The sequence below is a fragment of the Sardina pilchardus genome, chromosome 14 (assembly GCF_963854185.1).
Source record: "Sardina pilchardus chromosome 14, fSarPil1.1, whole genome shotgun sequence".
Lineage (NCBI taxonomy): Eukaryota > Metazoa > Chordata > Actinopteri > Clupeiformes > Clupeidae > Sardina > Sardina pilchardus.
In genome coordinates, this window is record NC_085007.1 from 30,104,409 (window position 1) to 30,131,594 (window position 27,186).

The window sequence follows — 27,186 nt, forward strand, 5'->3', positions numbered from 1 at the left end:
GAAAGATTTTCTCTCAGTTGGAAAATGTATTTGACTAAGCTGCTAATCACATCCTTGTGCCTCTTTTTCATAGAGCATGGGATCATGAACTTGCATAACCAATCCCAATTTAACCCCTGCATCCCACCCATTGTTTTGTTGAGAAATCAAGGAAACGAAAAACAGGTTATTTACAAGGAAATTACTTTTGAGACAATACAGAAGAGAACAATATCAGACTATCAAACTGAAACACTATTACATATTGGCCATTTAATTTGGGTTTTTAAAAATTGAGGCAAATGAGCATATTTGTGTGCAGACAACTGCATGTTTATTTTGTGAGCATGTAGATACATCATGACTCCTCACCATTCATCCTCTAAAATGACCAGACCAAATATCACAAATGCTAGCAGAATGTGTGACGTTAAATAACAGATAGGTGTAGGATGGGTGTTGGTTTTCAGGGGTAAAACATTTGAACATTTGTTTTGCCCTTAAATCAGGCAAGAACACTTAAGTGCAGCAGGAGATTGTGGTTTGCAATGGTGGCCTTTATACCACACTTCCCAGATGGATTAACATGTGTCTGTGGATAGTTTTCAAGGCCGACATCTCTGGATGAAGCGGGGGTATAGACAAACATCCCGGATGTGGTGGCGATTCAGAAGCCAGGTGAGGAAACGTTCCAGGCCCAAACCATACCCACCATGGGGGCATGTTCCATATTTCCTCTGAAAAACAAACATTTCAGACACCATTACTACCCTAGATTAATTTATCTTCCTGCACCACCATGCATTAATAGATACTGGTTTACAAGGAGTCAGGAACCAGCTGTTTAAAAAGTTTAATCGAGATCAGAATGATCCAGATTTGGAAAACCCATGATTTACCATCAAGGATCAGGTCATACAATTTGATCCAATCAAATAGCCGGGTATTTGGTTGTACCAACTGAATTATATAACTGACTTAACACGTGTATTTAGCTCTATGGCACTGTGTTGTGACGACTATTGCCAACAACAGGTGAAATGGGCAAAACAACAACACGCATTACATTAGTTATTTTGCAAACAAGCAATTTTCACAAATAACACAGGTCCAGCCAATCATGTAAACGTTTGTTTTGTAACTTGGTGTCAAGAGGAAGCAGAATTATCATTATGCAAGTAATCCACCCATCAAAATGCACTGAACTTGGATAATCTTCCAGGATTACGGCCTAGGAGTACAAAATTGCTTACTTTACGCCACAGGCTGGGGCTAAATATATGACTCGAGATTGGATAAAATTAGCTTTCTCCCCTACCATTCTATATCTATCGGGGGTCCATTGAGATACGCAAGCCAGCAGATCAACGTAATGTTAGCCTACTATTATCTGTTGATATCAAACCTGGAGAGGAACCAGCAAATTAATCTGACTTTTCCAGGTTTTCCATGATCGTGGGAACCCTGAAATATGTACCTGAGGGTTTACTAGCTGAATTTCATACCCGGACGCTGTTGACTTGTACCATGCCGGAGTACGGTTCTCTCTCTCACTATCAAACTGTGCCCAGGTATGGTTGAGCAGCTGTGCTCAAGAATCTTTGCATAGGCGCAATCCTAAACCCAACTGTACCCTGCCAAAGTCCAGCAGAAACAAACAAATAAACCGGCCTTTGGGGGGTCAAGCATACTCTGGTACGGTATGGATGGCATGGTGTGAGTACGCCCTATGAACACAAGACATAGCCCCTGTGGCTCATAAGAATCCGTACCTGGTCAGTGTACCAGTAGTAGGGAGTCGGGTCAATGCCCTCCCTCTTGTAGCCTTCCAGCAGCTCCTCAGAGTCCCAGATACGCATTGACCCTCCAACAATCTCCCCAACATTAGGCATCAGCACATCAACCTGCGAAGCACACAACAACCACACACACCGTCTTCAACCAAAACCAAAGATTTGAACACAAATGATCCTTCTGATCAGATTCTTCTCCATAAACTAGATCCTTCATGCTCTTTCAGAAACACTGTGCTGTTACTGAAGGATCTGCAATGTAATTACATAATGACAAAGCATGAGGGAACTCTGTTGCAGTATTCTATTATGCGTCACTCTAAAACTCTAAGACATTAAACTGCTGCCAGATCTGAATGTATCCATGCTATCTGGCTCATATACAAATATAAGGACTAGAAAGCATGACGCACAAGCTTACATCAAGCAGCACATTCAGTAGATTAATGTACTGTATAAAACTCGATGGCTCTAAAAGATCTCTCATGTGGCCCTGAGCTAATTGCGGTGGCTGAGCGAATTGTCCTGTGGACTGACCGACTCCGTGAGGCGGCGGTCCTCTGGACACCGCTGCATGTAGAAAGACTTGATCTCTGCAGGGAAGCGGCACAGCAGAATGGTCTCGTTGATGGCGTCAGTCATTAGCCTCTCTGGAGCTTCAGGGATGTCCTAAGACAGGGCACAGAGGAGACCCACGGATCAGCTGGGTTCGGGTAGGTATACACACAGAGCACATATGGAGCACATGCCTTGATTCACTGTCCAGATCTATAGCACAAGAGGGAGAGGGGATCTAAGGAACAATGGGTAAATGTTGTTTGCAATTTACATCCAACTGCTAATGGATCTTGGTTTTATATTACCTAAATCGAAGACATACACATCAAGTCTGAAGACTTACACCAACTCATAGGCCCGAGAACCTTGGTCTCCACAATAAAAACACATACACATAGTATGCTTTAACCCAGTAACATATCTACCTCTCCAAATTCATAGTAAGTTCCATCATCTTTCTTGACATCGTGCTCTTTCAGCCAGTCAATGGCCTCTGAATAGTTCATCCTCCTGAAGGGCCGCTTGGGTGGCTTAAAATCCTGTCAAAAAAGTTTTTAATTGATTATACCATCGTACATACCTGGCCAGTAGGTCACATCATATAGACTTACGGATGTGGTTGTGACAGGAGTTCCCTATGTATACACACCACACTACACCACAAAGCTGCAAGCCACAGTTTACACCGGCTCCATGGTCAGAGGTGGAAAAGTCCAGCTTCAGAAAGTAAAAGTCCTACCATGTATATGTGCTAACCATTCATTTAAACCAGCTGGTTCTAATTAGCACACCTCTTCTGCTAGGTAAAGCAGCTAATTAGTGAGATCACCTGTGTTAAGTGTACAGGTAGAACCAATACATGGTTGGATTTTTACTTTCTGAAGCTGGACTTTTTCACCTCTGTCTATGGTAGACCTTAGCTGCTTTTAACTGATAATATTAGCTAATGTTATATGCAGATATGGAAATAGGCTTCCCTACCAAAAATTCCCAATAATTCTAACCACATACACCTTCATAAGTAAATAGGACCAATTGATTTTAGTTTATTGGTCAAAATCTTCAAGTGTCAAAGCTATGATTGCTCTTACACCCAGCCCATCTCCTAATAACCAGCTGAGTAGTTCAGGTTAGAAACATACTGGGTTGATGTCGTAGAGCAGCTGAGCAGCTTCAGACTTGAGCACACGGTCCACCACATCACACACCAGGTCCTCCAGGCGGTTCAGCAGGTCCTCAAAGCTGATGAAGGGACACTCCGCCTCAATGTGAGTGTACCTGAGACATGACCACAACAATGAACACTTAGAATATCTGAGGCTCTTCGAAATGAAAAATAACCACAGGCATGAGTTGTGCACCCTCGGTCTTGTTCACAGTGAGACCATTTCTAAATAATTGTGGGAGTTAAGCGCTGATTTCCATGGATCTGGGTCACGTTAATTGTGTTCTAGAGAGTAAACAGAACGAATGAGGGGAACGTGAGAGCTCGTCCTATTATCCGATTTGTCAATTTTTGTTGTGAGTACAAAATCAGAGAACGGAAAAAAAGCGGACTCGTTATGTGTTTTTCATTTTGGTTTTAAGATATAGGAAAAAAATTAGTGCATGATCTGATGAATGAGTGGACTCGGGAGGATGATAGTTGTCCAGTAAAAACAGCAGAAATGAGCAAAAATGCTATTTAATGTCTGCAGTGTAGTGCTGATTAGTTTTGTTTACTCATGACAACAGTTGATACAGAGGGAAAACTCATGCTTTTAGCCTTCTCTCCCCTCTGAACGGTAGAATGTCACATCCACTACAGTTTGCAGGAAAATCAACTATTTTTTGGTTCCAGCTCCGCCTCTGAACCAAAGTGCCACATTCCGAACCATTTTTTGTTTGGTCAAAATGCTGCGAATGGTTCAAATGCTGATTCGCGAGCGGAACGGGTTCGCTGTCGGTGGAAAAGGGCTATGAGGAAGATGAGGGGCAGTTCTCACTCACTCAGCAAGGTGTCTGCGCGTGCGGGACTGCTCAGCGCGGTACGACTCGGCGATGCAGAACGTGTCTCCTAGCGCAGGGATGCAAGTCTCCAGGTAGAGCTGAGAGGACTGGGTCAGGTAGGCATCCTCCCCAAAGTAGTTGAGGCCGAAGAGTGTGGAGCCACCCTCCACCTGGGTCTGCACCAGAGTGGGGGGAGTGATCTGGAGAGGAGAAGCAGGGCTTAGATTTGTTGCTACAGTCAAAACTTCCATTGATAACAGTATAATAACAGCTTATAGAACAAAGCTTCCTCTGGTCATCAGGAAATGTGTATGCACCCATCAGCAGGTTAAAGGGACACTTCACCGATTAGCATGAAGCTTTGCATCTTTAGAAAACCAGTCATGTTTTTGAATGGTCGTGCATCATTCCCTCGGTTTGCCTTGAGATGGGAGAAATACGGATTTCAATGAGACCCATGAATAGGACTTCCTGCTTTCAATGATGTAAAATCTTGATTTTTACATCATTGAAAGCAGGAAGTCCAACATTGAAATCCGTATTTCTCAAAGCTTAATGCTAATCGGTGAAGTGTCCCTTTAACAACTTCACTTATTTTGTCTTTACAAACAACCTTGACTCACCACAGATTCAAAGCTGAAGAGCTTGACAAGTTTGTTATTTTGTAATTGTGTTTGTTTCATGTCTTGAGGCTCCATTCGGTATTGTCTTATCAATGTCTTGATAAGAAGCGCTTTGGGTTGCACTCTGTGCATGTTAAAGGCGCTATACAAATAAACTGACTTGGTTTTTGAATCGGATATAATTGAAGGCATTATACCGTTTTCCCAGTTCCGAATGAAAACTGAAATAAATATTAAGCATTGGACTTGCCTCATAGTATCCGTTGTTGAAGAAATGGTCCCGGAAGCACTGTGTGACAGTGGAGCGAACCCGCAGGATCTTGGACACGTTCTCACCGCGGATCATCATGTGCCGGTTGTTGAGCTGCACGTCCACGTCTGACTCCTCGTTCAGCAAGTTGTCAGCGCCCCCTGCTGGGGCTAGGCCAATCAGCTCCCAGAAGTCACAGTGAAGCTCATGGCCTCCAGGAGCCTGGGATCGGTTCAGTGGCCAGAAAAATTAGGAATACACAGAACAGGTAAGAATGAACCCATCGCAAGCTTGTATGCAGTCACATTATAGCAGGGAATAACAATTCCTGAATTTTTCACACTGCAGAATTATTTTCAAAAAAAGTCAACAGATAATGTAATGATTTGTTCCCAATCTCTATGGCCTTGTTAGAAACAACTCCACATGATCAACAAATGACTGACCTGCTTCCCCTCAGGGACTGGCTGCACAATCCCATAGAGAGCAACCGTGCTCTCCGTGGACAGCACCAGACCGTTGTAACACTGGCACTGCAGGGAGAGGAATTAGCGTGTCAAACAGAAACTGCCTTCATTGTCTTGTCGTGCACTATTTTCTCATAGACTATATTATATTAAACTAAACTACATATATAACTGAACTATATTTGTCTGTCTATTAGATGGCTAAAAAGTATTTGTTCTCTGCCAACTCTGGAAGCCACAAGTGGACACAGCACTATGTTTCATTTAAGGACAAGCAGCAGGAAAAATGAGCAGAACAGGTAAAAGAAAAAAAGATGGCAAAAAGGTAGTCTAAACTTAGAAGTACAAACTTAGTATTACAAACTAAGATATATAGATAACTCAGAAATTATGAACCTATAAGGTATAACATCTTAAAAACAGTTAACACAAAAGCAACAGCTTGTAATTACATGCAAGCAATGACCAGACTAGGTTTATTCCTACCAGTTTGTCAGTAAGCACACACTGCAGGAAGCCAGTTCCATCTCTTAACACGATGAACAGCAAATTCTTTCCTGTAGCAGCAATTAAGAGTTGTGTTAGAAAAGTTTCCACTACATTTGTGTACATGCAGATATGCACATATCAATTCTGTAAAATTAACAGATTCAAAATTTGAATATCCAGGAAAAGTATTTTTTGATGATTACTGTTTAACAACAGCTCATGGAAATCTAAAATCCAGAATCTCAATATATTCAAACGAATTCATGATACACAAATGTAGACTGGCGATGAGCTCAGAGGGGTATTTCACAAAACCTAGATAAGGGATTAAGCTGGGATTTTTTGGTTATCCTGGATGAATTTACCCTTGACTCGGTTTCACAAAAGAGATGCTACATAAGTTGCCATGGGAATTTATTCTCTGAAGCTAGCCAACAGCCAAGATAAGTTAATTCTAATGGTAATTACATTATCTGATTGGTTCAGCTAGCTGTCATTCAAATCAGACCTGCATGCGATTTTTGAAAGAGCTGTATTCCATTTATATACTATTTGCTACTTGCATTTACTCGCAAAACACAACAGAATGTCTGCCCAATACCATTTAGATATCATTTAAATTATGGTGGCCTTATAATTAATTACAAAATCGTTGTTTGCATCTTTTTTTGACTGACGTTTGATGAATAGCCTAGTTGATTGGAAGTGGAGGGGACATATTTCGAAGGTGTTTTCAACTAATTTGGTTTAAAGACAGAATAAAGATATATATAGTCATACTTTGTGCATCTTTGCGGAGGCAAGCGCTTTCTTAATGACGTTGCGTGCCGAGACAAGGAAGCTCTCACACGTGGGTGCATACGTAAATTTGCATTCAGTTGGTCTGCCACACCTACTCCCGCTACGTAACAGAAATAATCATGATTCCCCATCCAAAAAAGTAAAACTTTACCTCGTTGTTGTCTATATCAAAAGCGGTTGTTAACTTTTTGTGCAAGACACTATTTTTTGCGTCTTTTTTATTCCAACCGTGAGTTATTTAGGGGAGAAACGAGAACGCGCACACATCCCGAATAACTTACACCTGGCTTGACATAGACGCTCCTGTTCATCCTGGATTGGCGTTAGTGAAACGAGTTTAGCAAGGATGACTAGAGAACGCTATGTCAAACCTGGCTTTATCGATTATCTTGGATGTCTTAATTCTGCTTTTGTGAAATACCCCTCTGATCAGCTAATTAAGGCAAAACACCAGCAAATGTTTCCGCAGCCTTAAAAGCGAAATCATCCATGACAAAAGATGTTGCTGTATCCAGTTCCCACCTTGCCTACGCAGTCGGTGCACCCAGCCAAAAATCTTCACCCGTTGCCCTCGGAGTGGTTCCAAATTGCGGATTTTAACCTATGGACACAAAAGACCTATCAGTCACAAGTCATTTTGACACTGCTTTACCTAAAGGGTGTAATTAAGGTCATTTCAATAGCAAAGGCTGAGTAGACACATTCACTTTATTCTTACCTGAGCCAATCATTATGGCTTTAAACTGACAGAGCTCGCAGGGACCTGAGCGTTTTCTGACTTACCGCTTTAGGCTCCGGCAAGCTGGGGTCTTTCTCAATGAGCACCTTCTTTGCCTCTTCAAGGTTCTTCTCTCGTCTGTCTGCATCTTCTGCCTGGCAATGACAAAATTAAACCTTAGGGAGAAACTATGCAGTTTTGGCAATTTCTTCGCTGTTTTCTCGTTTTTCACCCACAGGTTTCTCTGAAGAGCTCCCCCTTCAGCTTCAGCGTATATATCTTACGACCTTACAGCTTCAGAGTATATATTTTATGACATACTCAGTCTACCGTTTCCTCTTTCCCTGTTTCTCTGAGAAACTCCATTGCTACCTTGTTCTAGCCGGTGCCTCGTGTTACATCGCAAACATGATTGCGAGGCTGCTAGACTTTCGGTCTCTGAATCCAGCGGCCCGCCGGCCCAAAGTTGCAAGGGTGTTTTTTCTGCTCACTGGCACTAGGGGAAAGCGAGACTACCACCATTCAAGCCGAAAAAAGGACACATAGCCATTCCAATGACTCCGAAGCTGTTCAATTAAGGTAAATTAAACTAATATAAACGGTATAGTTCCCCTTTAGTGGCATACTGCAACAAACTGCCGACTTGTTTTTCATCTGTCAGCTTCAATATGCACTCTGTCAACACTCAAAATAGCTTAGCTATCATTTAGCATACTGAACTGAAACAGTCACATTTCAACCAGGTTACAATGAGTCGAAATGATTTCCCTGTTGATGTCAATGGAACATCTGAATCCAGGACAATGGTTAATGGTTAGAATGAACACCAGGTTTCTCACATCCTCAGATAAGATAAGCCAATATATACAGTATATCTAAAAACATCCTTGTAGCTTCTATGCAGAGTGCCATGACTGCATGGGTTGGTGTGTGGGCCTAGCTGTAGTTGGTGTGTGGGCCTAGTTGTAATAAAAGGAAGGAGCTCTCAGTATTTACCCACTTTCACTTTCACTTGTGTCAGTGGAAAGTGTCCACCTAGAGAGCACTGAGCAGTAGCACCCACCGTACCTCTTTCTTGTCTTTGGCATCACTCTTCATCTGCTCCCTCTGCCAGACCTTCTTTGTGTTCTTCATTTGGGTTTTGGAAATCACTGCCCATCTCTGGAGGAGCACAAACGGAGTGATGAAATGTTACACACTAATCCACAGCCTCAAATGAATACATTACCATTTTCATTCACTCTGTTCAACCACTACTGACCTCTCCCTCCTTCTGTGAATCCACATAGATGGTCGGGAATGGCTCCTTTCCAGCAAACAAGAAAGCCTGAAACATCCATAATGTTAAATATGGATACTGATCATGGCCTACACGGCCTACACGGACGATGCATTTATTGAGCAGAAACAAAGCCTGCCAGTAATGATGCTCAGTAACCAGGAAGAATAGGAGGCAAAACTCAGATACGAACAGAAAAACTGACTGCATTCGCCACCAATAATGATGTTTACTTGCATTCTGAACCTACCTTCAGTGGCGTTTTGAATGGCTTCTGCTCTGTTCCATTCCCAGCGTCATCACTACCTTCCTTAGCAGACACGTAGAGCTCCCCTGGAAGAAAAAATGAGGCTAAAACTCCATAATATCAATATCTTAGAAAACAGCTGCTCCCTTTCAGACATCAATTTGGTGACGAAAGGATGACCTTAAAGGGACACTTCACCGATTAGCATTAAGCTTTGTATCTTTAGAAAACCAGTCAAGTTTTTGAATGGTCGTGCATCATTCCCTAAGTTTGCCTTGAGATGGGAGAAATACGGATTTAAATGAAACTCATGAAGAGGACTTCCTGCTTTCAATGTTGTAAAATGATGATTTTTACATCATTGAAAGCAGGAAGTCCAACATTGAAATCCGTATTTCTCCCATCTCAAGGCAAACTGAGGGAATGATGCACGACCATTCAAAAACATGACTGTTTTTTTAAAGATACAAAGCTTAATGCTAATCGGTGAAGTGTCCCTTTAAATTTCAAAAGTTGATCAAGTTATTCAGCAGTACTCGTTGTCCACTCAAGGCACTGACATATCACTGGTGTGACACATACAGGATGTAGCCATATCATGATGCAATAGCCCCATACTATGAGAACAGCTATCCTAAATTCCGACTTATCATGACACAGGTTACACCAGGGCCAGTGTTACCCACGCTGCCTTTCTTTCGTTTCCTCTCTTTTACACTAATTCATTAATCAATAAGAATGCATGGTCAGGGTTACACAAATACACAAAAATGTGAAATCGTATAGTTTAGCTTACACATTGTACCAAACGATTTACGATCAGCCACACCTCCTGGTCTAAAATCCAACGCTTTCAACACAAACTGAGAAGGGGATCCAGCCTGTCCACAAATATGTGAGCTATGATGGCAGACGCATTGCAGCACATCCCACCTATCTATGCGGAATTCAGAACGTAAATCCCCGGCGAACCTGAGCACCCAGTCAAGCTTGTAGTTTGCTGGCTTGACAATTCTGCTGTTGTCATTATCTAAGGAAACAACTTATCTGTGTAAAGTTAATCTCACTCACACGAATGCAATCTGGCTGCCATTCCAGACCATTCAAACGTAAACTCAGAGTACTGACTACATAAGAAAATTGTATAAATACATTGAGAACTCGGCACAAACAATAAACACTGTATGACGTGGACATGACCAATGGTTAAGGACTAATTTAAAACCACTAAAGGGAGGAAGTTAGCCATAGCTAGCTGCGGCTAAATTCTGAATGACTTCAGTCACGGCGGCTTCATTACGATTGAATTGTAAATTTGAAGTATGTCGTTTAGAGGACAAACGGCTGTGAGGTTATTTGCTTTTCTGTCAACGTTGACGAAAATATTTGATCACACATGCCGTTGTTTTCAGGTGTCCATGATCCATCTGCGAGGAAGAATCAATGATCTGATGCAACACGATGCATTGCTTGCCCCTTCCTCGCAATCGTTGTTTTAATATTAAACACTTACTTACCTACAGAGAGTTTGTCGGCGTCTTTTGTAATTTCATCCGCCATCGTTGGTGTTAAAGATAATATGCCTGAAGTAGAATTAAGTGAAAAACCAAATTTTGGTTTTCACCAGCTGTCTAGCTTGCTACTACACGCCGCCACCGCCGCCGTCACATTACAAGCAAGATGTACACACATGCTGCCCCCTGCTGCAGCGGAGAGCATAAAGGAGCTAAACGTAAATGTGAAAGTGATTTACAAATATGATAGATTTGCTGTGCTGTAGTTTATTTAGAAAGTGAGCTCTCAAACAAATGCAGTGTGTTTTGCAAACACAAAACATATCATCAAAGAAAAGTTCATTTTTAAAATGTAAGTGCACCTACAAAATAACATCATATCTATATCATCATGAGGTGTAACCTCGGTTCTTTAAGAATATGAGTGAGGTAGGTAGGCCTATGTCACAGGGAATGTGCACCCCTTTTTGCTTCTTTTCTGTGATTGGGCACATGTGTGACAAATATGTTTTACACTACCGGTCAAAAGCTTGGGGTCACTTAGAAATGTGAATTCCATTCCATTATAGACAGAATACCAACTGAGATCCGTTTTAATCAAGGTGGCAGTTTTCAGATTACGTTATGTGTTTACATAATTGCAAAAGGGTTCTGGACTGTTGTAGAAATAAATGAGTGATCTTTAAAGCAACATCTACATTTCCCATTTTCAGCAACCATTCATCCAATGTTCCAAAGCCACATTCTGTTTACTCATCTGATACCATTTTAAAAGAGTAATTGAGAAAACCATAGACTGTCTATGGAGAAAACATTGGAGAACCCTTCTGCAACTATGCAAGCTATGGAGCTAGATATATGTGTCTAGCTCCATAGCCACTTCACTACCACTGCCCTGTTAGTGAGAAGCAAATCAAGACCAACAACATCAACCAATGCAGTCATGTATGGTCTCCTAAATTGTTATGTAAGAAATCATTTAGCTTGACTATACTAGTCAACAGCTAGTCCTGAATAATTCAACTTTAATGCCGACAGGTTTTGCATGATTGTAACTCAAAGGCAAGTTGTATAATGCTGGCGAACAGTTGTTGATACTTGAGTTCAACCGCCAATAAGCCTATGAAGCAACATGTTGATTAGCTGGAACAGTATGCCCTGGGGCCTGGGACACTATTCTTACTTATTGAGCCAGTACTGCATGGACAACATTGATATTGAATTTGAATATGTTCACTAAAATCTCAAAGCGTAAAAGATGCAATGGACACTGGATGACGACCCTTCAAACAAGCCACCATACGGCCAGTTACACTGACACACGTTAATATGAGAAGGTTGACCTTTGCCCTTTCCCTACCAGGTTTACAAATTTCCCCTTTTTCAAAAATCTTCACTCACTGAAATAAGTCACTGTGGCTCTATCCCTAACCTATTCATGACTAATGTGCCTCAGTGGAGAAAAGAATGATGAGGTTTGGCTGAAGTTGTGACACTGCTAGAAGGGCACTGATTACTTATTCTTACGACCTAGCACTGCTCTATCCTTACATATATCCACAAGATGCACGTAGGGACCCCTCTCAGTCTAAATGGGGGCACTCGGCAGAGGACCCTCTGTGTAAGCTAACAAAATCTCCATCTTTGCATTTTTGTTCACAATTCTCTGCATCTTCTGTGGGTAGCCTAAGAGGTGTTCATCTTTGGGGTAATATAGAGCCAGAATTCCTGAAAGTGTGTGAGCATTTCATATTTGCCTTGTTTACAAATATTTGTTATCCAATGTTGGATGTTAATATGTTCTAAATACATTCCTACTACATGCATGTACTGATTTTGAGCTGTAATATCAACAGTCCAGAGGACTTTGACTGTACTTGCATGAAATGCATCACGGCAATTTACGACACCTCGAAATATCCACCGGCATATGTGCGACTTCTTGCAATGACGTCAAGTTCCGAAACTCCGCCCATTTCATTTTGAAGGCGTTTTGATTGGCCAATCATTGAGATTTCGTCAGATCTGCACGAGAGCGTGTGATTCGAGAAAGGGGAATTATCCGTGTGTTGTGTGTAGCTAGCTACATTAGCTACTGGAAAAGGCGATAGTAAATTGGAAGGAATAATTAAATTATTTTAAATATCACAGTAACACATCTTAGCACATTCAGTTTTAAAATGGTTGGTGTGAAAGTAATCGGCAATGATTCAGAATTTCAACCTGAATTGACAGGCGCCGGTTCCAGACTCGCTGTGGTCAAGTTCACTATGGCAGGGTAAGGCTCAAAATCTATTACCAGGCCCGTTCACGGTGGCTAACGTTAGCTTGCATGCTTCGGCTCATATTTGATTGTTGGCAACGTTATGTATCCGCATTAAATGTGGGGCGAGACTAACTTTCAGACAGGAAGTGTATGTTAACAATTTAACAACGTGGATCAAAAAGTCAGTTCTGTCAAGAATATCAGGATGTTTACCTACCAACAAAGAGATGTTTTGGTTTGTCGCGAAGCTAACCGGCTAGCTTAGTAGCTCACCTAGTAAGTTAGCTGGGATTGGTAACATGGTTGGTTACCTTTTGTGGCTATGACATAGCAAAATGGCAAGCTATTCTGCTAACTAGCTGGTAGCAAGCTAGGTGGATCTATATAGTCGTTTTAAGCTTGGCAACTGACCTAAGATACCCGTCATATTAATATATCCCTTTTTTTTGGTTGGGCTGTCAACGTTAAGAAAGTTTTATTCTGATGTCTTAAGAACTGACCAACTAGTATGTTAACTACCCCTTAGAGCTAACGTTACATAGCTTTAGCCAACTGGTCATTCCAAAGTTTGCAATCACTGAAGTGTTGTTCTTTTGTTACTGGTGGTGTACAAATGATCAGAAGTAGCCACTACCGTTTGCAAACGTGTTATGACTGTAAAAAACATGATGTTGCTTACTTGATAAAGTAAATAATCACACATTATCTCAAAACTTTATGAGTTCATTGTGTACCATCTCAAATTAGTCATGCTAGGCTTGTTTGTTTTGTTCCCGAGAACTGCGAGGAGTCATGTGTTGCTCGAGAACTGGTGTAGTCTTCTCGGACTGAAGAAAAAAGTTGTTTGAGGTGAATGAATTGTATGGACATTGAAAATAAATAAAGCACACCTCACGCAAGATGAAAAACGATCAAAACACCACCTCGACAGAGGACAGTCCAAGTTTGACTGTTCTAAACAGTGTTCTGCATAGCCTTAGGAACACTAAGGATTCCTGAAGTTATTTGAAATATCAGTGTATTGACACTTGTATCAATAGTAAGTTCACTTAGACTAGGATTGATACTGTAGGCCTTCTAGTTATTTAATAACCTTACAGTACTGTGCATATAGCCTACTTCATGCACTGGTCTGTCATCATTAGAATTTGAGACCGAAGACTTGCAAGTCTACAGTTTCATGCACCTATCTCTTAACTGTCATTCAATGCAAAGAAACACTCAATAGAGAATATTAGCCTGTTCATGTGGGCTAATCAATATGATTGAAAGGAATGTCATCAGCCTGGGAATGAAGAGTTTATGATTGAAATGAATGTCATCAGCCTGGGAATAAGATCCTTACAGATGGCCACTGCTTACCATGCTGATTCTTACAAAATTCCCCCATGTGCAAATATGTTTGCCGGTAGTTGAATACAGCACAGTACAGCTGCTGACAGATTATGCTGTCAAGAACCAGCTCTGCTCAAAAACCTTTTGTCTGGAAGCCCCTCTGGGACTCCCCAGAGATATATGCTCTTTGCATTTGCTAACTTTGTTGTAAAACGCCATAACAAATGTAGTGACAAATGATCATGGCAAAAATGTCACAGTTCAAATAGTAGTGCGTTGAATCATGGTGATGCACTCAATAATGTTTTGTCATCTGGACATCATGTAAAGTGAGCATTCATAAATTAATTCAGATCTTTATGCTCTCTCACTAGATTTCATGCTTATTTCATTTCAGGTGCCGACCTTGCGTCAGAATAGCACCTGCTTTCAACATGTTGAGCAACAAGTACCCTCAAGTTGTTTTCCTTGAAGTAGATGTGCATGTCTGTCAGGTATGTTGGAAGGAGAATGATTATTTTTATTAACTTTCATGTTGGGACTTTAAGATAATATTTGCATTGGCATAACATCGGTGTAGGCCAATTTCTGGACTTCACAGTTTAGGCTTAATTATCTGTATTGGAAATGTTTTATGTCTGTATCTACAACAAGTAACTTAGGCAGTCACACAAGTAGTAATGGGTTCATTCTAGTGCAGAAAGCACTTGGTTCTTAGTGAAATGATAAAAAAGTAAAAATGTGTGTATCAGCATTGGAAATTGGGCCAAATGAGTATAGCATCTAGAGGTTTAGAATTGTGCATCCCTACTTTATGCCAGATTTCAAGAATGTGCTTTGTCATGCTCTGTGCAATGAATGAACTCAAATGTTGCAGGCCACTGCTGCTGCCAACAACATCTCTGCAACACCCACGTTTCTGTTCTTCCGAAACAAAGTACGTGTGGATCAGTATCAAGGAGCAGATGCAGCAGGACTGGAGGAGAAAATAAAACAGCATGTGGAAAATGATCCAGGGAGTAACGAGGACTCAGACATTCCAAAGGGATATGTGAGTATATTGATGGAGTTTGTTTAGGAATGCATGTGCTATCCTTGAAGCAGTTAGCGGTTGTTGATAGCTGGTTGTTTTGGTTTTCTACTGTTCAGCTGCATATCGGACAAGAGCATATCATAAGAATAAGTACTGACTCAACACAGCAGCAGAAGCAGCAGCAGCTTAGAGCAGACTGCTGGTATTTCACAGATGCTCTACATTTTAATATCAATTAATGAGCTGGGTCAGGCAACCCTCGGTTATTGTTGCATTTATACAATATGAACTTTCCAGAATGATGGTCAACACAATGATGAGTAGAAGTAGAGGTGAAAGTGTGACATTTCTATATTGATTGCCGAGGTCCAGTGGCAGAAAAAAAGGAAATCCAAACAAGCTCCAGTAACACACTTATGGCTAGAGTTGAGCTGGGTTCAACATTTGACTGAAATTCAACACCTATTTGTGTCACTTATCAGCATGTTCTGTGACATTACAATCTGAAATTACACAAGGGTGTTGGCAGCTGCACTTGAGGAATTCGTTGTAATTTTAGTAACCAGATTGAATTCCATCAAATCTTTCATGTACATTACTGCTTTTGATGATGTTTTAGGGCGTATTCACACCAGGAAGGTCCGTTAGTTCACTTACTTGGTCCGGACCAATTTTTTTTTCTTTTTTTCTTTTTTAGTGCGGTTCGCTTTCACACCGTGATTAATTGCAACCGGACCAGAATTTATAAACAAAAGCACATGTGCTAAGGTCGTTCAACCATTGGCTGGTAAACGTGTAGGTGGGGTGAAGAATAGGAAGCCAAAGTCAAAGTTGGATCACGTAAATACTACTTTACGTGCGTACTGTACTCGTTATTATCCTAGCAATATAGTTTACAGTTACAGCTTTGCAGAAGTGCTTGAGCGTCAAGACCGTTTGATGCAAGTTTAACAATATCATGCTCGTAATTTTGCATCGACGAAGACGTGCAACAAAACAGCTGAGAAGAGCTCTCATGTGTGTCCAACATGCTAACAGCAGGCCTACGGAAGACGGAACGGGTAGGAGATGCAAAATCAAATTATTGTTGGCAAAAAAGCGTTAGCCCACTGCTGCTTACAGCTGTTGTGCGTCACGGAGCTATCCTACATTTCCCATAATGCGCAAAAACTACGGGAGCTCGTCAAATCCAAAAAAGGTAGATTTCTGTAACTGGGTCGGATCGAGGTCGGTCTGCTTTCACACCATAAACGAACCGCACCAGGGTTCGATAGGAACCGCTCCGAGACCACCTCCTCAGCTGGGTCTCGGTCCGCTTGTTTGGTCCGCACTAGAGTTCGAGTGATTGTATTCACACCAGTCAAAAAGGTCCGAACCAAGCAAGAAACGAACTTGAGTTCGTTTTAATCGAACTAAACAAGGCAGGTGTGAATACCCCCTTAGATTAATGCCAACATAGATGCATATAGATGACAAGCATGCAAATGTATTTTTTTTGTCTTTCCAAAACGTTAACTGTAGTTCACCTGTTTTTTTTTTTTCTAACCACACAAGCCAATGTGTACCTGTCAGGTCTCAAGTGCTCATTTAACTGTGAATGTCATACAAGTGCACTACTTAAAATTAATTGTTTGTTTCAGATGGACCTCATGCCATTTGTAAGCAAAACTGGATGTGAGTGCCTAAATGAGAGTGATGACTACGGCTTTGACAATTGCTTAATCAAGGACACGTCTTTCTTGGAGTCTGACTGTGACGAGCAGGTCTGTATAATTTGTCCTTTGCCGTTTTTGAATGAAGGTGATTATGTTTACTGTTTTCCATGTTTTTGTTTTATTTATTAAATATTATATTACATATTGAAATGCACACATTAGAGCAGGTCTGGCAGTCCTGTCTAGAGGTAGGGAGTAGCCTACACACATTGATAAAAAGCTATATTTTCCTCTTCTATATATGAGATCTGGGAAATTAGCACAAGCCAGTCTGAATGCAGAAGAGGCATGGGCATAATCACAGAGTTTATGGTCTTGCCTCAGAGTATCAAATCCTCTTTGTGTTCTGTTATTTGCAGCTCCTCATCACAATGGCCTTCAGTCAGCCCGTCAAGCTGTTCTCCATGAAGCTCCAGTGCTCTGACTTCGGTGAAGTACCTTCCTGTCTTTACTTTTGTCTTCCTCAATACTGCTGGTATTGACTTAAATTTAGCAAAGCAGTTTACAACATTAATAGAACTATTGATGTATTTTGGATGTTGGTAGTTCACATTGACTATACTACCATAATCATTAATGTTTTGGACTTCTCTGCTCTATAGCAAATGCCCCAAAGTGTGTAAAGATCTTCATCAATCTGCCCCGCTCGATGGACTTTGATGACGCTGAACGGAGTGAAGCTACACAGAAACTGGATCTCGGTGAGGAGGAATACAAGGAAGATGGACTCATCCCACTGCGATACGTCAAGTTCCAGAACGTCAACAGTGTCACTGTATGTCTCTACGCAAAAAACATTCTATTTCCAAAATGTTGTGTCAACAAAACCTCAGCAGAGTTCTACATGGCACTCCATACGTGTAGTCAAGCAAACATAACAGATAATAACATAATAATAGTAGTCTGTAATATTTTCCATCAGCCACTGAATGCTCTGAATTCTTTGGCAGGATGATATGTAATGTATAATGAGCCTAGTTGAATTTCAGTACAGCTTTTGTCATTTTTGAAAGACAAGGCTGAAAGTGTTGGCACTAGGTTAACATTCCTTTGCAATTCCTCTTAAAACTTTAAACACACTATTTACAGCCAGCAGGCATGATTAAATGGTTTACTAGATTTTGAAGGTGCTTTAGAGCCATTCTTGTGTTATTTCTTCCATTTTAAAAGTTAGAATAAAGAATTAAGATGTATAGACTGTACAAGGGTTTCTCTTGACCATCTCTTCGCCGTCACGCCTATTATTCTCACTCTGGGTTCAGTTTGACAGCACCTCTTAAGACATGAAATGAAATGTGTATATTGCCCAACTGATGATTATAGTGTTCTGTACTATACTTGCTTTGTAAAGCCTACTGACATTTACATGTCATTTACCAAGAACGTTAGACAAATGAGGCAGTAGACACCTCAGTTGTGGAGTCACTAATGAATCCACTGCCGTCATATTTTAAGTTTGGACAGCATCCACTCACATAAATCATTACATAGATGATGCCATTTCTGCTTCAGGATGGTGGAAGGGGTTCCGTCTCATATGGATTTTCATAAAATAAGTGAGCAGATTAGAAAAAATGCCAGGCATATGGATTTGTCTGTCTGGTGCCAGAAGTAAGGCTTATTCTAGTCTGAGCAGCCAGACTTGGGAGGGCAATCTGCAGTTCTACTTCTTGCTTATAAAACAACCAGAAACAACCTTTTAAGCAACAGGTGTACAAAATACATCAGATGGAAAGTGTGCAGAGTAAGAAGATACTATATTAGACAAATGTTTCTGTTAACCGCTTGTCTCTCCCTGTGTCCTTAATGTAATTACAGCTATTCATAAAATCAAACCAAGGGGAGGAGGAGACGACGAAAATTAACTACCTGACATTTATTGGAACCCCTGTACAAGCAACAAACATGAACGACTTCAAACGGGTATGGAATATTTTTTGTGCAAATCATTTTCTACATGGAATTGCTGTTTATCTTGTTATAAGCTTTACTCGCTTTAGTGGTTGTTAGCCCAGCTTTATTTATTTGATGCCCATTTATTCATCTTCTGCTCTAAAAAAAGTAAAAGATTTTTGAATATGTTGTGCTATGTGGCTGCTCTGAAATCTTTGGTCAGTGTAGTGTACCATTCATTATAGGTCATGGGAAGTCTGGTGTTTTGTCTGGGAAAGTCATGGAATTTTATGTTACATTATTGTTTAATCAGTACATTTTTATTTAGAGTGAAATCCTCATGCAGCATGGTCTTAATAAACTTAACTTACAAAATAAGAAATAAGAAAATGATCCAATAATAAAGTCTCCAATTGTCTAATATTCAGTGTTTGGAAGTGAGGAGCCAGCATACCCCTGGGTAGGCTATGGTGAAACTCTCAACGCGACTAGTCCACCAGTAGGTGTTCATAAGGAAACCAACTTGGCAACCCTCTGGAAGTCTGGCAACACAGATCATTCCCAGTCCTCTGACCTCTGGTCTCTCGGACCCTCTCTTAATGTAGTAGGCCACCTCATACTGGCATTTAGTGTAGTGTGAGAGGCAGCCATTCCCCTTTGGAGAGTCAAAGAAAAGAATTGAGGATCATATTACGAAAATGTAAACAAAGACACTAGGATGATTTGTAGATTGTCCTTCGTGACGTTTCTCACACATCTGAAACATTTCTCGTCTGCAGGTTGTGGGGAAGAAGGGAGAGAGCCACTGAAGAGACGACGCGGACATGCTGCTGCAATCCCATCTGCCAAAGCTGCTGGTTATCTCGGCTGTAATACAAATAGACCGGCGCCTCTCTTTATTTCTCTCCGTCTCTGTCTCTGTCTCTCTCTAGCTCTCAAAGAGAGTGGAATCACTGCTGGGGCTGAGGCAGCTCCCTTCAGATATTTTTATTGTAATCCAAAACTAACATGTAAATAAAAGGAATCCTTTTTCAAAGGCAGTCACCTTGCTGTTTTAGCTCTTTCTCTCTCCTGAGATGCTTTTACACATAAGTGTGATGGTCTAGTAATTGTGGTGTTTTCATACCATTTTATTATATTCCTTGACACTTTCGCTGGCGAAATGCAACACAATGCTATTTGTAGTGGCCCCGTTTCATAGTTTCTGACACTGACTTAAGTAAATTAAAACAATCATGGCATTTATTTGAGTTTTTAAGACATTATTTTGTCAGACTTTTGTCTGTATTTATTGACATTTTGATATTTTCAGGCTATATACTTTGTTGACTTCGTTGGCATTTTTCGACAATGTCGTGTGTGACCACTTGATGTCAGCAAAAGCTCATTGATAGAACCATGCCGTCAAATTCATTCCCTCTCCTCTCGAACTGAATTATATTTTGGAGTCATACAAGATACCCTTGACCTTGGCTCTGTGGCCTTGGGGAGGACAACGCTGATTTTTGGAATTGTCAAATTTGATGTTGACTTCATAAATGATAATTTACTCGAATATTGGATAAGAAGGTAATGTGGACTAAATATTTTCCCCCTGATTTATTTACACCTACTTGGTTATAAGCAATCGGATTCTGTGTATACGTGTCTAAATGTGTAGTGTAGCTTGTGGTGCTAACAGGGTTGGTCAGACATGAAGGCTATCATACAATAGCCTACTTATTTCCAGATGTACAGGTTAGTAATCTAGTCTACGTGCAAAATCTATACTGTTAGAGTCAAAGTAAAATAGTTTAATAATAATATTGACCATAAAATGCATGGCGGTGTTGCACTGCCTACACAATCCATAAAATAGTCCTAGTCTTATTTAAATATAGGCCCACCTTTGTTTTGGGCTGAAGTGTGTGTTGGGCCTACTGATTAGGTGGCAGACTAAATAAATGTAAGGCCGTTTTTGTGTTGTGATAGCTTCAACTGGATTTGTTCGGAGCCATGTAACACGCTTTTTTTATTGACCAGAAAAAAAGGGCACTTAAAATAATATCGAGTTGACGATCACCATAAGTAGCCTAGCCTACTTGAACCTTGGCTGTGCTGCTGGGTATGCCACAGTTACGCACAGGCCACAGTAAAACAACCGCGCGCAGTGCATTGTCCTCTCTGCTTCGGTCATGAGGGGGGTCCCGCGGATCTGGAGAGTGGGCCAACAGGAAACGATAAACTGTGATTCTGCAAATCCTCCCTGTTTTTGGTTTGGCTATAACAAATGTGGGCAAATAGTCAACCTTAGGCTACTGTAAGAGGTTCAGCCCGTCTTTCATCGTCATATTGTTTTGGCCTAGTTAGGCGAACACCACTGAGGCCACACAAGGCGGGTAGGCTACACGTGTGGCACACTCATTTGATTCGGTTGAAATCGCCTCAGTGATCCTATGAGCATTTAATGATATTTGGGCGCCGGTGTCAAATTGAATGATTTTGTATTTAACCCAACCTAGTAATGCACAATCAGTGACAACCACGCCAACTGATAGCCTACTTTGACAGATTTGACAGTTTTACTGATATAAATAGAATTCGATCATTTTGATAATAATGAACAATAGGTCTAAGATAGATGAGTGTAAGGTGCTGATTTTAATGTAAGAGCAGTGCTTTTTCACCTCTTTGGGGGGTTGGGAAAGGAGTATAGAAATGGCATTGACAGAGATCTAAATAAATCTACTATAAATAAAATAGTCACACGCCCCTTGCAAATTCCTATTTTCTCTTCAAATACTGTCCAATAATCTTTCTGTAGAACCATTTAAATTAGGACAGGTGAATTGTCCTCAGAAACTCAATAAAAGTAGCCTATTTTGCAAATGTATCCTGGAGTTTTTGCAAAACAATAGCTTAGGTAGTATTTGCACAGTAGTCTAGCCTATACGTTTGAAAAAATATACAGTTTGGTTAATATCTTCTTATAGAAGTACTGTAAAACTGAATGTTTTTTTTATTGCATGATATTTTACTCACAGCACAACTTTATTTTATTCACTGAACACTATTAGAATTACTGTCAACATGTAAAGCTATGACCTAACTGATTGCACACCAGGCTGTTTTCACATGATGCCCAGTCTTTCTCTCAAGCTGCCAGAAGACGGAACAGAGCATCCCTCCGCTCCCAGAGCATTTTCTCATGTAACTTTCACATCAGGGACCAGCATTTTCCTTCACTGAATTCAGGATGAAAAATGCATGACTGACACGTCGGCTGTAGCCAGAGTCACATGTTTAACAATCCCTGTGTCCTCTGGTGCTTTTTGTCCCTGGCTGCTCCCGTTACACCGTGTCTCGGTCCTGCTGCATCTGCCTCGGCCCGAGCAGCAGCTCCTTGGCTGTGTGGCCCCGCTCCCTGGCTCGCTCCGCACCAACCCAGTCCTCCTGCCATTCTTCTCTCCCGTCGCAGGACTGCTGTTGCCCAGGGAACACGGGCGATTTGGCAGCCGCGGCCTCCTCTTTCACATCAGAGCGTCTCCCGGTGCCGCGGCAACCAACTGGACGCCGTCCACGAGATATCAGACCTCAAACAAGCGTCTTCCTTGGTGGAGACAGTTGGAATGTGCCAGTGTGCCTCGGTCAGACAGCCTTTTAAAAGACACCCCCTTCGTCCACCCCCATGCAGCGTCCCCCTACCACTTCCTTCTGCTTTATAAACCCTTTATCACATTAAACTCCACTAAACATGTGACACACTGTGTCACTCTGGCACCCGGGGCCTGCGAGAGCCTTGAATGGGCCCTGTTTACACAGAGCAGAACCTCTTGGCAACATCCTCTCCATCAGTAGGAATGGATGTGTGATGTGGGATCTGACTCATGCTTGTCGCTCTTTTTTTCCCCACCAACTTCTGCAGTTTGTGTGGCCGTCACGGGTAATTCTCCGGAGTGTACTGTAGTAACCTCCCTCTGCAATGACTTGCATAGCATAGCAGAGCAGAGCAGAGCAGCTTTTGCTTTGCTAAATAGCGGCTAACGGAGGCAGCACACAGAGCTGTGGGAGAGGGTGAGAGGTGGCCCGTGCGCTGTGAGTGTGTGTTTACGTGTCCAGGCTACCTGCCTTGAGCTTCCTGTCGCCTGTGCATTCCTCTCCAACATTGGAGCAGATGATGTTTATGGCAGGGTTCAGACCCCGATTGCTCATATGGCGCTAAGTGTTGGGTGCAGACAGTTGGTGGACTGTGGGCATATGGGCATGTCAGTGATTGACTCATGCCGTGGTTACGCCATCGCTCTGCTGGAGGATTTGTTGGCAATGCCAAATTTCACGGAGGCCACAAATGTTCAGTTTTATTCTTGTTTTTTTTCCCGATAAAACATTTAATTAGTCGTGGTGTTTTTTTTCTTTCTTTTTTTTTTGGCGTGTTGTTTTTATTTAGTGCTTTTATTTTAAGATTACTGCATTTCATGGAAAGCTTCAGTGAATATTTGCATGTTTCAGTACGGAAGAAAATGATTCCACACTACTGGTGCCATATATCAGTGAAGTCTTTGTAGTGTTCGCAGTGTAAAAAAGTAACATTTAAAACCAAATATATCAGAATAATCATCAAAGAGAAAGCATAGAGTTTCTTGTTTTGTGATGTGCATTTAGTTCAGCTGATGATATCTTCACGTTTGAATGATTTGTCTCAAAAGATGCTTTAGTGTAGTGATTACAATTTGCATTGCAAGGGCTGAATCTGCCATTGATGCTTAAAAGGCAAAACGATCTTAAAATGTGACCTTCTCTGTTAAAAAATGATTGGCTTAGAATCTTTTTTCCAGATAGCAGAGCTGCGTCACAATTGGACTGGTGTGCTATCTGTTGCTTGTGAGCTGAATATGGGCCCAGGAGAAAGAGGCATTGTCTCGTTTATGTACGCTTTGTTCCAAGCATGAAGACAGGGAACAACAATTAGATATGGGAGGCGAGGCACATTGTGTGTCGAATCTAGGGACCAGATCAGTGCTTTAGTTACAGCATGCTATTAAAATCTACATAGCTGAACAAAACTATCAAGTTATGGGGTGAGGAGGGATTACCAATCCACAGAGAATACAACTTAATTCATTTTTAAGGGCTAGGTAATGCATCCTCTGACTACATGTAAATGCTGCACACTAAGTGAGAGGCTTTGTCTGTATTCCAGGCGCTGAAGAAAGAAATGACAGACGATAGTACAAGAGTGATAAGTCACCGCGGCTCCAGTCGAGGGCTGAAATAACACCTGGGTGATTTCCTTATGCGGCCCGAGCTTGTGTTGTCAGAGGCGGCTCCGGAGGGGAGGGGGGGGGGGGTCAGCGAGACGATGGCAGGGGGATGGATGGGGACTGAACAGCGGCAGATACGCCGGGCTGGGTCACATCTTTTATCTGCGTCCGCTAGACCCAGTGGTCTTTGCGTCGGTCAGGACCTGAATGTAGGTCGCATCGCTGCAGTTCCTATCAGGAGAGAGGGAGCGCGAGGGAGAGCAGGGGAGCGAGAGACGGAGAGAGGAAGCACTGGTGTGGAGAGAGAGAGACCTTCTCTGATAATTAGTCTCTGTGTGATGCTCACTCCGGCTGGCAGGTTGGAGGTGGGACATGTTCCACTGGATACCTACAGAGGAGAGTTTGTGCTGCTGCTCGCAAGCCAAACATCATTAATTAGAGACATGGGGGAGTGAAAGATGGGGAGTGAGGAGAAGGAGAGAGAGAGAAGAAGAGATAATGAAAGTGTGCACAAGTTTGGTATGTGTTTGTGGGGGCAGGGGGTGTTTGTGAAGTAAAGAGTGTGAGTGAGAGTGCTATGAGATTGGAATATGAACTAGTCTGTGTAAATAACCATATCTCTCTTGTTTTTAGGAATCCCAACTTTGAGATGCTATCGGGGGGCAACTGGGGGAGCACCTCTGAGAGGATTATCCAGCCTCCGGTGGCTGATGAAAAAAAAACTCCAGGAAGGAATATTTCCTCCCCCTTCCTGCGTGCAGAGAGAGAAGAAGAACTCATTCCCTATCTCCATCTGTGGGTGTTTTGGGCTGCCTGTGAACCCCTGTTTACTGTCAGTCATCCGCACATACAGTACATGTGCATAATGACGGCCATATTTACAGTTAAGTCTCAGTCCAGATCCTGTTTCGTTGAACCTGTTATGAGGAAGACTTAATAGCCCTCCGAGCCCACAGTGATATGGCCACAGATTAACCAGTGGCATTACAGTAAGAGGATAGTCCAACAGTGAGGTGAGTAAAGCAGGAGGGACCCCCCCCCCTCCACACACACACACACACACACACACACACACACACCCCTCCCTGCGTTTCAGGCCCTGACCATATTAGCAGAGACAGTCCAGTGTCCAGTTCTCCCATCCGACGCGCCAAAACACAGCTTAGTCCTGGCACCAGCTGCTTCCCCTCCCCACAGCAATATCAATCAGAACACTTTCTTTTATTAGGCCAGTGTTTTGGAAAATTAAAAAATAATTTCAGCGGGCACTTGCATTTAGCAATCAGCTGTAAAAGACTGGATGGTTTTCAAACAAAAGGGCTTTTGGGGGTAGGGGAGTAGGGGTTGGACTCTCACTGATATTGTGCAGAGACAGCTGGCTCTGAGCAGTCTCTTTTGTAACGCAGCCTCGACGACTCGATGCGCATTCGAGAAGGCCATGTCAACCAATATTTACCACAGATTGGCAGTTTGGCCCTCTTTGATAGAAGGAAATGTGAGAGGGTGGATGCCGGGAGCATCAGTGTGCCTTTTCTGGAAATGGCAATTAACGCCATCATGTTGCGCATTATTTTCCCACTCTCTCCTCCATACTGCTGATATGCATGAGGAAGATGGCTTGAGTATTTCTGCTTGGTAAAAAAAAAAAACCCAACAAAATGTCTATATTCAAGGTACAGTTGGGCGAGGAGAAACGGATCTGTAACAGCAAACAGACGCCGAAGAAGCCCCAGTGAGTTGCCTGCAACATATGGTATTTAATTTGTCGCTTAAATGTGAGATAAACACTCTTTGCTTGTCTCTCATATAGGCAGCGTGCACATGTGTTGTCAAGGCAATTTTGTGTAAAGCATTTCAAAAGACAGGGAATAGTAACACTTTCACCTGGCAAATGAAGTGACAACAGAAGCCTTGGACATCCTTCAGTAATCAACTGAAAATTGGGGATTTTAAAAATGGCTTCATGATCCCTTCTCTTGCTTGTTTCCGATACGAAGGAGAGAGAGATGCAGACAACTTTATTTTCAGCGCATAAATTCCAAGGACAATGCCGTGGAGACTGCAGTATGGCTGCGTAGCGTTTCATGGGATTTTTCATGGATTGTGATAAGCCAATCTCTAATGTAAATTCGGAGGCCAATCCTCTGTCGCAGCTTTGTGACCAACATTATGCTCAGGCATGTATTTTTGCACGGCTTGACCTTACAAATAATCACCCACCCCCCCAAAAAGATATTCATGGCGGATTAAGAGGTAGCATATTCAGAGAGCAGACAAGCTTGCAAAACAGCTGCAAGAGAAGGGAGAAGTCCTTCTGCACCTCCAACAAATCTCTGCAGCTGAGGAAGAAGATGCCAGTCTGGAGTAGATAGCCCCCTTGGCAGAAAGAGTGCCATGTCATAATTTATGACTTAAGAACCATTAATTTTTCAATACACAATGTGGGACTCTGCTTCATGTTTACGGCAATCATTTCCTTGGTGAATGATTTATGGATCTTCACTGAATCTTTCATGGAACAAACAGTAACATTAATGTTGTGCTTGGAACCTGTTTTTTCTTCCTTCACACCCATGCCTAGATGGTTTATTTTCACAGTGAAATCTAAACAGCCCCACACACACTACCTAGGTGTGTCTGTGTGTTAAGCGCACGTTTTATGTGACATGTTAACAGTGAGTGGCGGACTGATAAAGTTTTTACTCATATGGCTGAACTCTCTGCATGCAGATAAAGGTGGGGGGTGGGGGGGTGGGGGGGATAAAAGCAGAGGAGATGCTCACAGTAGCTCACGTTATACGGCCAACTATAAAACAATTAAAGCAGAATTACATTGATGTTAATGGGACCTTTTTATTTGTTATTTGAGGACACGCTGGGTGCGCTTTCCTGTGACACCGCCTTCACAGGTGATTGGGGCTCTGGCTCTAATGCAAACTTATAATAATCATATTGGTTACTGTGGTTATTTATCCATTTATTTATTAATATGTATTC

General features: G+C 41.9%; 2 protein-coding genes across 2 annotated transcripts; one reads left to right on the plus strand and one right to left on the minus strand.

The window, feature by feature from the left end:
* Window positions 1-290: 290 nt before the first annotated feature.
* Window positions 291-10,869, minus strand: nars1 (asparaginyl-tRNA synthetase 1). The gene is made up of 15 exons (XM_062554635.1): window positions 10,711-10,869; window positions 9,197-9,279; window positions 8,929-8,994; window positions 8,736-8,828; window positions 7,733-7,822; window positions 7,472-7,550; window positions 6,146-6,216; window positions 5,639-5,725; window positions 5,193-5,414; window positions 4,320-4,519; window positions 3,473-3,608; window positions 2,756-2,869; window positions 2,310-2,441; window positions 1,752-1,883; window positions 291-716 (listed from the first exon to the last, which is right to left on the minus strand). The coding sequence occupies exons 1-15, from the start codon at window positions 10,751-10,753 to the stop codon at window positions 585-587; spliced, it is 1,680 nt and encodes a 559-aa protein (XP_062410619.1). The 5' UTR covers window positions 10,754-10,869; the 3' UTR covers window positions 291-584.
* Window positions 10,870-12,740: 1,871 nt separating this feature from the next.
* On the plus strand, window positions 12,741-19,989 carry txnl1 (thioredoxin-like 1). The gene is made up of 8 exons (XM_062554726.1): window positions 12,741-12,985; window positions 14,706-14,802; window positions 15,186-15,359; window positions 16,982-17,104; window positions 17,416-17,485; window positions 17,659-17,831; window positions 18,875-18,979; window positions 19,729-19,989. The coding sequence occupies exons 1-8, from the start codon at window positions 12,888-12,890 to the stop codon at window positions 19,756-19,758; spliced, it is 870 nt and encodes a 289-aa protein (XP_062410710.1). The 5' UTR covers window positions 12,741-12,887; the 3' UTR covers window positions 19,759-19,989.
* The last annotated feature ends 7,197 nt before the right edge of the window (window positions 19,990-27,186 follow it).